Source organism: Otolemur garnettii, unplaced genomic scaffold (genome assembly GCF_000181295.1).
Source record: "Otolemur garnettii isolate 467f Iridium unplaced genomic scaffold, OtoGar3 scaffold00025, whole genome shotgun sequence".
Lineage (NCBI taxonomy): Eukaryota > Metazoa > Chordata > Mammalia > Primates > Galagidae > Otolemur > Otolemur garnettii.
Window position 1 is genome coordinate 18,873,305 of NW_003852420.1, and position 11,523 is coordinate 18,884,827.

The 11,523-nt window shown below is 45.9% G+C and overlaps 1 protein-coding gene across 3 annotated transcripts in view; it reads left to right on the plus strand.

Moving 5' to 3' along the window:
* INPP5B (inositol polyphosphate-5-phosphatase B) overlaps positions 1-11,523 on the plus strand; it is a 73,077-nt gene that overhangs the window by 4,792 nt on the left and 56,762 nt on the right. For 2 of the 3 annotated variants that reach the window (XM_012804139.2, XM_023512166.1), the window contains exons 6-7: positions 848-958; positions 6,022-6,129. In XM_012804139.2, the coding sequence (XP_012659593.2) occupies positions 848-958; positions 6,022-6,129 (219 nt within the window). Of the gene's footprint in view, positions 1-847; positions 959-6,021; positions 6,130-6,283; positions 6,393-11,523 lie in introns of those variants that run through there. The other variant, XM_023512167.1, reaches the window with a different exon arrangement.

An 11,523-nucleotide genomic window follows, 5' to 3' on the forward strand; every position in this document is an offset into this window, starting at 1 on the left:
CCACCTTAGGTGTATGTGGCTGGCGCCTTAGCCGCTTGAGCCACAGGTGCTGAGCCAGTGCTTAGTTCTTAATCACTCTTCTACGTTGCTTCTGTTTGTTCATTTTTAGCACATTTTCTGTTTGTTCATTTAGCACATTTTTTTTTTTAATTTTGTGTATGTGTGTGTGTGTGCCAAAGAGAGAGAGATAGGGTCTTGCTCTGTCACACAGGCTGGAGTGCAGTGGCACAATCATAGCTCACTTCAGCCGTGAACTCCTATGCTCAAGTGATCCTCCTGCATCAGCTTCCCAAAGTGCTGGAATTATAGGCATGAACCACTTCACCTGGCCTCAGCACATTATTGAGTGTCACTACGTGCCTGGTACTTGGTATATGCTATGCCTACGAGGCCTTCCACAGTCTAGCTCCTTGAAGACAGCCCCTTGAAGACATCTGTTCTCCTTGCTATGGTATTCCCAGCACCTTGCATGGTTCTTGGCACAGTCAGGTGGACTGACTGATGGACAGCCCCTCTTGCTGCCTTTATGTGCTTTTCATTCCAGTGGGAGGGGTAAAGACAAGTCCACAGAACCTATTCTCTCCCAGCTCCATCTAGTACTGCGGTGGTGAGGTTAACTGAGATTTGAACTACCTCCTCTATAGATGGGAATGATGTTATTTAGTACAGAGAATTCCCTTATTATCCTTACTGTCCCAGCAGCATCCATAAATGAGTTGCTTAAGGACTGAAGGGGTTTGGGGAGCCTGGGCTGCTGACTTTCCATTCTGGGGACTGCAGCCTTAAGATGCATCAAAGCATTTAGCTCCTGGCTACCAAGGGCTCATTTCCTGTCTCTTTTGTGCAGGCTCAGATGTCACTGTCCAGCTGGACACAGCGGAGCTCAGCCTTGTATTCCAGCTACCCTTTGGTTCACACACTAGGATGTTCCTCCAGGAAGTCGCCAGGGCCTGTCCAGGTAGGTAACTCTCCAGGCTTCTGGGGCTGGGGGTGTTGGCTGGGTACTTGTCTCCCCACTCCAGCTTTCTTTTTTAAAATTGTTTCGGGTTAATTGAGGGTACGACGAATTAGGTTACATTGTTTGCATGTTAAGTAAAGCCCCTCATATAATTGTGTCCCTCCCCCAAGATGTGTGCCATACACCCTAACATTGTACCCATTAAGTTGGAGCACACCCATCCCCCAGCCTTCTCCCGCTCCAGTTGACTTTCCACTCTTGGGATTCACACTCCACAGTTTCTGTTCCCTCTCAAAGCTGCTGGCATGAAGCTGCAGTGCCTCCAGGATGCCAGCCAGCCATGGTGTGTGCTTTTCTGTTTACTGTTTCTGGACTTGAATATTAACTACAGCAGGGGCCCTTTGCCCTTCTAGTTACAGTCAGGGCTGCTGCACAGGGTGGGTTGTGACTGTGATGCAGAATCATTTACAATTTGGCAGGGTCAGCAGTTTCTAAAGGACCATCTTTCCTCTCTCTGCCAAGTGAGGAATGTTATATGTTATATGTTCTCTTTCCTGCCCTTGAACTCTGCTCTATCCCCCTCTGCAGCTGAGAAAATAATCTAGCTTTGGGTTAGCAGTGAGAGGTTAGTGGCTTCTAGGACAGAATTTGTTTAGATCTGGAAATCAGCCAGGCAGGTAAAGAAGAGTTTGCTTACAGGGCAGAGGATCAATCACAGAACATGCACATTCAAGCCACCAGGTGCTGAGGCTTATGTGTTTACCCAACACTGTCATTTGTTTCCTTTCAAGCTAACATCTTGTCTTTGCAATAATAGAGTTGGGGAAAGGGCTTGCCCTCTCTGTGGTTTTCCTGTAAGTCTCTAGGGTCTCCAATTTATTTAGCCTGGTATGCCAGGAAGGGGACTGGCTTGGGATACAAACTGGGGTATGAAGGAAAAGCAAGTGAAGGCAAATGTGATTATAGAGCCTTAAATGCCTGATTAAGGGGTTTTAAATTTATTCTCTAAGTTAGGGGAAATTTATCTCTGAATCTTAAAAAGGTTACTTATTAGTAATAATTGTAGGAAGCGTAATAATAGTAATAACACTGAAGAACGTGGGCTTTGAGGCCGGGCGCAGTGGCTCACACCTATAATCCTAGCATTCTGGGAGGCCGAGGCAGGTGGATTGCTTGAGCTCAGGCGTTCTGACCTGAGCAAGAGTCAGATCCCATCTGTACTAAAAATGAAAAACTGAGGCAAGAGGATCTCTTAAGCCCAAAAGTTTGAGGTTGCTGTGAGCTATGAGGCCATGGCACTCTCCCAAGGGCGACAAAGTAAGACTCTGTCTCACAAACAAACAAACAAACAAAAAAAACAGGCTCAGCACCCGTAGTACAGTGGTTACCGCACCAGCCACATGCACTGAGGCTGTTCAAACCTAGCCTGGGCCAGCTAAATAACAATGACAACTGCAACAAAAAATAGCTGGGCGTTGTGGCAGGCGCCCGTAGTCCCAGCTACTTAGGAGGCTGAGGCAAGAGAATCACTTCAACCTAAGAGTTAAAGGTTGCTGTGAGCTATGACGCCACCACACTCTACCAAGGGCGACAGTGAGACTCTGTCTCAAAACAAAACAAAACAAAAACCAACATAGGCTTTAAAGCTATACAACTCCTTGAGTTTGAAATTCATCTCCACCAGTCCCCAGCTGGACAGCTTTGGGGAAGCCACTTCTCCTGTTAGAACCTTAGTTTTTGTAGGTTTCTGTCGGTAATGAATATCTTCCTCACTGGGTTGTGAGAATTAAATGAGATAGCACATAGGCAGAGTACCTACCACATAGCAGGAGCTCAGAAAATGTTTTCTTCCTCTGTACAAGAGGGCTCGTAAGCTAACATTCATTGCTGACTTACCACAAGTTAGGCACTATTCTAAGAACTGTTCACACATTATCTCATTTGATCTTTACTACAATCTTACATGGTAAGTATTATCAGTGTTTCCATTTCACAGATGAGGCAAGTGAGGCTTAGCTCAGAGAGGCCTGAGTACTTAGTATAAGAGTCAGGCTTAGGCAGGATTAGACAGTTCTATTGCAGAGCCTGAAGTCTTAAGTGTTTTGCTGTAGTCGTTTCTTACCTCATGCTGCCCTCCCCTATAAAATGGCTCAGGGGGGCCAGGTGCATGGCTGAAGCCTGTAATCTTAGCACTCTGGGAGGCTGAGGAGGGAGAATTGCTGAGCTCAGGAGTTCTCAACTTGCCTGAGAGAGAGTGAGACCCTCAACTCCTAAAAAAATGAAAAACCCAGCTGGGCGCTACTGCAAGCACCTGTAATCCCAGCGGCTTCCGGAGGCTGAGGCAGTGGATGCCCAGCTGGAGTCTGAGGTTGCAGTGAGCTATGACGCCATTGCACTCTGCTCAGGGCATGGGGTGTATGTGTGGGGGGGAGACTCTGTGTCAACAATAAAATAAATAAATAAATAAATAATAAATAAATAAATAATAAAATGGCTCAGGGAAGGCTTCATGGAGGAGGTGGTGTTTAAGCTGAGACTAAAAGGATGAACATCAGTTGTTGCTTTTCCCCTGGCAGGCAACAAAGAGGAAAAGAGCTTGGTAGACCTAGGAAAAGGCCAGCCAGTGGTTTGCAGGGACTGAATTTAGGGTAGAAGGAGGGCGTGGCAAGACCCAGTCAGGAGAGGCCCATAGAGGGCAGCCCCGAAAGGGGCTTACCCAGTAAAGAGGCTGGACTTTGTCCTGTAGCTTGGGAGGAGCCTAAAAGGAATTTTAAGTTGGGGAGTGATAAGGCAAGATTTACAAGTTAGAAAAGTTTCTTTGGCAACTAGTATGGAAAAAGAGAGCTGAGAGCAGGGAGATCAATAAGAACATATTGTGGTGGTTCAGGACTAAAAAATGAGGCTTGGACCAGGGCCCTGGCAATGGAGTAGGGAAGGAGAGATGGATTGGATGGACACTGTGTAATTCTTGTCAAACTGACGAGAATGAAGGCACCATCACGGCAGTGAATTTGGGTTATGTTTAGAACTTTATTATCATTTTTTTGAGACCAAGTCTCACTCTATTGCTCCAGGCTACAGTGCTATGGTGTCATAGCTCACAGCAACCTCAAACTCCTGGGCTCAAGCGATCTTCTTGCCTTAGCCTTCTGAGTAACTGGGACTACAGGCACCTGCCACAATGCCCAGATAGTTCTATTTTTTAAGTAGAGATGGAGATCTCGCTCTTACTCAGGCTGGTCTCAAACTCTTGTGCTCAGGTGATCCACTTGCTTTGGCCTCCCAGAGTGCTAGGATTACAAGCATGAGCCACTGTGCCCAGCCCATGTTCACAACTTTATGCCCCATGATTAGAACAGTGCCTGGCACATAGCAGGCACTTAAAAGATATTTGTTGAATGGATGAACAGAGCTTGGCACTGGCTGTGAGAAGGAGAGAGAGGAGTGAAGGATGACTTCTTTTAGGGTCAGGAGTGTGTCTTGCAGTCGCCCTGCCTGTTCTTCCTTTGGGATCCAAATGGCAGGGGAACTCTACATTAACTCAATTTCTCTGAGTGGTCATCATGATGGGGATTTCCTCAGGGAGGACCCTGAGCAAGAGGGGACTTAAAGAATTGACAGACTCTTTGATAGTCACCAGCCCAAACCTTGCATTTTATGATAAAGGGACTGAAGTCCAAGCTGTGATAGGTAAAAGGAACCAGGACTTTTTTTTTTTTTGCAGTTTATGCCGGGGCTGGGTTTGAACCCGCCACCTGTGGCATATGGGGCTGGCGCCCTACTCTTTGAGCCACAGATACCACCCAGGAACCAGGATTTTTTCTACTTAGTCCTTGAAGGATAATGTTATATAGCATAAAAGGCCAGAGAGTGGAAGTTCCTTGGCCAAGAGACCACAGCAAGAGAAACATTAGTTAACAAGAGACAATAGTTAACTACATTAATTGCGCACCTGTTATGTAGTCAATTTTTCTAAATTTCTAGACAAGACATAGCGCTGTGTTTGTGTTCTGTTTAGTCTTTTGAGCAACATCAAGTAGTAGATATACTATTTTATGGATGAGTAAACTGACACAGATAATGTAAATAACTTAAGTAAGTTCATTCATCAGTTGAAGTGGAAGGACCAGGTTTAACATTCCAAAGCCCATAGAGTCCAGAGATTTCAGTTGAGATCCCAGTTCTGACACTCCCTAAATGTGAATGTGGAAAATATAGTCTATTTCTTCAGACTTTGCCTTTTTTATTTGTCCAATGGAAATATGAATTTGCCTTATACCTAATAATCCAAGGGTTTTGTAGGGATCAGATGAGGGCAAGTATGTAAATGCTGAAAATAATTTAAAGGTTGTGTCTGGCAGTGCCATAGGCAAAGCTGGAACCAGGTCTTCTCACATATCATGTTCTTGTAAATCCAGTTCCATCCTATCAGGCTCATGCAGTTGTACAAGCAGAGTAGGCAGGATAACAGACCTGAGTTGAGTCAGAGCCAGAGGTAGGTAGCTCAAGAATGTCTAGGAATTGACATTTTTGGACTGGACGATTAAAGAAAAAAAAACAGAATTTCTAGGAAGAAGGGTGGCAAAGTGGTTTAGGGACAAACAGAAGACTTGTCTTGCTGATATATTAATAACAAGTACACTGATTTTACTTAGGGTGTGTTTTTCTTTGGAATTGCTGGTGGAGGTTATGGGTAAAGTCCCCAACCCATTGGCACGTGTTTGGGCCCTTCACTCTGCCACTCGCTCAGTGTGACCTTAGACCTCTCTGAACTCATCCGCCTCCAATATAAAATTGGGATAATAGTTTCCTACTTTCTAAAGTTTGGTGTGAGGATTAAGGAGATAATATATATACGAAGCACAGTACCATGAGGTCAGAGGAATAGCGGGGGTGTCTGCCTTGGAAGAATTTTGTGTTCACAAATATTATTGCATTTGAACCTTAGCCCCACCCTCTGCTCGAGGGAAACCGGCTTGGAGACTCTCCAGAGAATACAATCATGCAGAGGTGGAGCCGGCTCTTCAAGCCGGTGCCTCAGTCTGCTCTCTGTTCCTGCACAGGCTTTGATCCTGCGACCAAGGATCCTGAGTTCCTGTGGCTGTCTCCATACAGGTGCACAGAACCGCAGCCAGAGTCCACAACGCCCCGCGGTTGGAACTCTGCCCCAGGTACTTGGCCAGGGTGCGCGTCAATTGGCGGAGGCAGGTACCCGTCTCGGAAGGGGCGGTGGGGATTGGAGGAAGGCCAGCCTCAGGGGGCGGGCTCTATTCTGTTTGGGGGTGGGGCGACGAAGCAGAAGGGCTTTCGATTGGTGGATATGGCACTCAGGGGCGGGTCTGTCTGGGGGCGGAGAGCGCGGGGAGGGCGGCGGGATGAAGAGCTTGAGGAAGCAGGTAGAGAAATGTCTGCCCTCGGGAGCGCGACTTTGCAGGTCCGGCGGGCGGCGGGAAGCGGGGCTGGGGAGCTGGGTCAGGGGCGGCGGCGGGCCCGGCCTGAAGATGAACGCACGGGCTGAAGACCAAGGTCCTGGCTCTTCGGAGGCGGGGACACTGGGGCAGAAGTTCTGTGATGTTACTCTCAGCCCGGTGTGACGAGGGCAGGCGGGTGGGAATGGGGTATTCGGCAATCCGGAGGCTGGGGTTTTAGTAAAGCTCCGTTCCTAACTTGCTGCGTGACTTGGGGTCACGTGCTATCCCTCTCTGGGCCTCAGTTTCTTCACCTGAGCTTGCTCTTTAGCAGTGTGTGGGTGCGCTGCCTGTGACAGAGCCTTCCTTTGGGTGGGTATGGTATGTGTGAGGGTTCTCCCTCGGTTCTCAGCACTGGTGATTGGGCTGCGCACAGAACTGTAGTCTAGGAGAGCCTTGTTCGCCCTGGGACTGCAGTCCAGGATAAGGTTACAGATGAAAGGGACTAGGTTTTTTCCACCCAGCTTTGGTGGATAATGTTGTGCAGCACAAAAGGCTAATTATTGAGCAGGAGGTTAGTTGTGTTTTGGAGATTGAGAGGCTCAGGGTTCAAATTTAGGTCATCCTGGTATTTTCGCAGGACCTGAAAACCTGTGTTTTCTGTCTGGTTCTATGGTTTTCTGTGAAGGCTCTGGTATTTTTCCCCTTGGGTGTGTCTGTGAAGCTCCAGTTATGTGTAAGCTTTGGCATGACCATTAGTACCTATTTGTACCTCTTTTCTCAATTATTTGCTAGTAATCAAAAATCTGTCAAGTAGCTGTGTGAAGTGTGGGCCAGCACTCCACTTGCTCTTACAGGGCTTGGAAACTATGAGGGTCAGGAGGAGTGGCATGTTGCACAAGCGTTTGTAAACTGAGAGGAAACTAGGTGGGCAGAGGACTTCCTCAGTGCTTATGTTTTTCCTTCATTGCGATGTGATTAAGCACCTGATGGTGCTGATAGTTTACATCATTCTTGGGCTTATTTCAGAGTTCGCTTGAGGAGCTATTGCTTCAGCTTCTGGGCTATGGTGCTGGGATGGGTTGGAGTTTAAGAGTAAGAACATGTCCTCGCTTTGCCCCTTCTCAAGAGGCTGCCAGAATCTTTCCACACTGTTGGTGGAGAACAGGCCCAATGGCAGCAGAAAGAGGTGGGTTCTGTCTTCCCAGCCAGAGTCTCCAGAGCCAGGCTGCTGGAATGCATCCTTCCTGTAGTTAGAGGGACGTCTTCCATCTTCCGTGAGAAGTCAGGCCAGCTCAGAAGCCAATTAGCTGCCCCAGTGTGAGATATGTGCAGGGATCTCAGAATCTTTTGTTTCCTTTCATAAAATAAAAACTAGCCACACGCTGAAGAGGAATTATTGTCAGTTTTGGTTTTGTTTTTAGTTTAAAAGAATTTGTCACTGGGTGCAATGGCTTACGCCTGTAATCTACTAGCACTTGGGGAGGCCAAGGCAGGAGGATTGTTTGAGGCTAGGAGTTTGAGACAAGCCTGTGCAATATAGTGAGATCCCATCTGTTAAAAAAAAAAAAAAAAAGTTGGTTGGGTGTGACAGGCCAATGTGATTATAGGCCTAGCTACTCAGAAGGCTAAGTCAGGAGGAGGCTTGAGCCCAGGAATTAGAGATTGCTGTGAGCTGTGATTATGCCACTGCATTGCAACCTGGGCAACAGAGTAGGAACCTGTCTCTAACAAAAAAAAGAAAGAATTTGTCCCACTGTAAGATCTACAGTAAGTGGGGTTACCCTATTAATTGCTATGTTGCTCCTGTTAAAATTAGTAAGAGATGGCACCAACCCCCTAGTTCTGCTCAGGTCACCTGTTTCCAGAGTTGTTTTAGCCTCAGAGTAGAGTTACATCTTCTACAATAGGTAGGAGGTCGGCTCAGCACCTGTAGCTCAGCAGCTAGGGCGCCAGCCACGTACACCAGAGCTGGTGAGTTTGAATCCAGCCTGGGCCTGCCAAAACTACAACTAAAAAATACCTAGGCGTTGTGGCGGGTGCCTGTAGTCCTAGCTACTTGGGAGGCTGAGGCAAGAGAATCACTTAAGCCCAAGAGTTTGAGGTTGCTGTGAGCTGTGACACCACGCATGGCACTCTACCCAGGGCGACAGCTTGAGAACTTGTCTCAAAAAAAAAAAAAAAAGCTGTTTGTGATTCATGGCAAGAGAACAAGGCCCTCCTCAGGAGATGACAGTCTGAAAGAGCAGCATCTGATAGTCCATAAATAAACATAGGGTCAGCCCAGCAGAACAGTGATCTTTGTAGGGTGACCTAGGTCAACAGCACCTAAGTACCCAGGAGGGGCAAGGTAAATCTAGTCTTTATTGGTAGAGTTAAAGGAAAGATCTCACTTTAATGATTTTTTTGTTTGCTTGTTTGTTTTGTTTTTTTGAGACAGTCTTACTATGTTGCCCTCAGTACAGTGCCATCGTGTCACAGCTCACAGCAACCTCACACTCTTGGGTTTAAGCAATTCTCTTGCCTCAGCCTCCCAAGTACCTGGGACTACAGGCGTCTGCCACAACGCCCAGCTATTTTTTTGTTTTTTGCAGTTTTTGGCCGCGGCTGGGTTTGAACCTGCCACCTCCAGCATATGGGGCTGGCGCCCTACTCTTTTGGCCACAGGTGCCATCCCCAGCTATTTTTTGGTTGTAGCTGTCCTTGTTGTTTGGCAGGCCCGGGCTGGGTTTGAACCCGCCAGCTCCCGTGTATGTGGCTGGTGCCCTAGCCGCTGAACTATGAGCGCCGAGCCATTCTTTGATGATTATTTCCAAAATGTCCATTCTTTTCTTTGATTTGTCTCTGCTGAATTCACCAGAGTGTTAGGGTGAGCTGAGCAGAGATTTCAGTAGAAAAATGAAATGAAGTTAGTTTCAGATTGGAATCCATGTCCTCAGGTTGAGACCAGTGTTGAGGAGCTAAGTTGTGATGTCAGAGAGATGTAGTGCTTCTGGGTGAGTGGCAGCCTGTTCATCTGATTCTCTTGGCCTCTTCAACTGCTAAGACCTTACACTCACCTTAGGCTGGTGGCTGTTGTAGGCAGGAGCCTTTCTGCTTTTTCACTTATTTAAGTGCACTTAACTTCTTTGTGTAGCTTTTGCTTTTCTTAAAAAGAATAGGGTTTCATTTGGGAGAAATGCTTTGTTTTGTTTTTAAAAAGGTGCATGTCCTTCCAGTGTAACTGAGGGGGCTCTTATCCAGAAAACCCAATTGGGGATCCTGTATAGAGTCCAGTTCTCATCCATGTCATCCTGTAAAGTGTTCTTTTGCATTTCATCCTGGGTACATGCAAAGACCTGGAGCTGTGTTTGGGAGGATTCTGAGCTGTGCACTAGGAAAGAAATAGCTACTCAGAAGTTCCCACAGGGGCCATTCTGGGCTAATTTAACCAAGTGGCAATAGCAAACCAATTCTGGTCTTTTGAAGTGGTTTCTTGTCTCTTGGTTGATTCAGTGTGAGCAGCCAGCTTTGTAGTAACTCAAATTTATTATGAAATGTGTTATGAGTACTTTTTCCCCTGGACCCAGGAAACAAAGCATTAAAGTCTGTCTGGCCTGTGAAAGGAAATCAATGCTACTTAGAGCTCAGGGTAACATAAAGGGTAACCTAGATTACCTGGGTAGAAGCCAGAGAGAATGTTAGAAAAATAGCCCCTGGGTTGGTTTTCTTTCTTTCTCTGTTTTCTTTCATCTTACTTTGTCAGTTAATAAGTAAAACCTGTGTGAACAACAGAACCTTTTAACATGGAGAAAATGAATTTGCTTTGGTTTGTCCTAGAGGCAGAAACATCACCCATCTTTTCTGCCTTTGCGAGAAGCTCTGCAGGTTCCTAAGCAAATTAATTCACTTAGTTTCTTTAAGCAAAAGAGAATTGTTATTTGTTTTTCTTCCTTCTTTTGCTGTTCCCCTCTCCATTTTCCTTCTTTGTCCCATTTAACCCTGTGTTTGTTTCTAGGGTAAGAGTACCCCTTATAGACTTTTTCTTTCTCTGAACATAGTTTGTTTAGGAATTCTACAGTTGTTGTCTAGCAAGAGAGGTGACCCACAAACATTCAGACCTTTTCTTCGTAGGAAGACCCTCGGGACGGATGGTTCAGGAAGAGAGAGAGGCATCAGTTGTTATAAGAGGAAAGACAGTGTTGGGGCATAGAAGCTAGCTGACTTACATGTTTTCTTCTGCTTAAAATATACTCTAACAATTTTGTAGACATTACTGGTGATCTCTATGTGGACTGAAGTTGGCAAATAAGAATGCAAAGAATTTCTTGGAAAGTTGAGTGTTGACAGTCAGAGTTTAAATGTTGACAGTGAGACAATATACAAGTGTATGTCTAAGTGGCCTGGATATTTTTCTTTTCTTTATTACTCTTTTTTTTTTTTTCTTGGTAGAGTTCCATGGCCTCATAGCTCACAGCAACCTCAAACTCTTGGGCTCAAGTGATCCTCTTGCCTTAGTTTTTCATTTTAGTAGAGAAGGGGTCTGACCCTTCTTGCTCAGGCTGGTCTCAAACTCCTGAGCTCAAACAATCTACCCACCTCGGCCTCCCAGAGAGATAGGATTACAGGCATGAGTCACTGTGCCTGGCCTTTATTGCTCTTGATACTAGACAAGTCTCTTGATGTTCCTCTCTTTACATCTGTAAAATGGGAGTGAATGTTAGCCTCCTGGAAGATCATGTAGAACTTAAGAAATGCTAAATTATTTAGGGATACTTTTGCTTGGAAAACATACAAATCTCAAATGTCCACCTCTAAGAGTTTAGAATCTGACTGCCCTTTTCAGGGCTTATCCTAGGGTGCTTCCTCCTTAGTAAGTACTGCGTTTACTATGTTCTTAACTCCTTTCCTCCTTCCAGTTTCATTGTTTTTAGTGCAATCACTAAAAGCCAAGGTCATCCTTGACTCTTCCCTCTCCTCCTACGTCTAATAAGCAAATTCTTTTTTTCTTTTAAACAGTCTCACTGTTGTCCAGACTAGAGTGCCATGCCTTTAGCCTAGCTCACAGCAACCTCAAACTCTTGGGCTAAAGCAGTCCTCCAACCTCAGCCTCTCGAGTAGCTGGGACCACAATGCTGGGCTAATTTTTCTTTTTCTTTCTTTCTTTTTTTTTTTTTT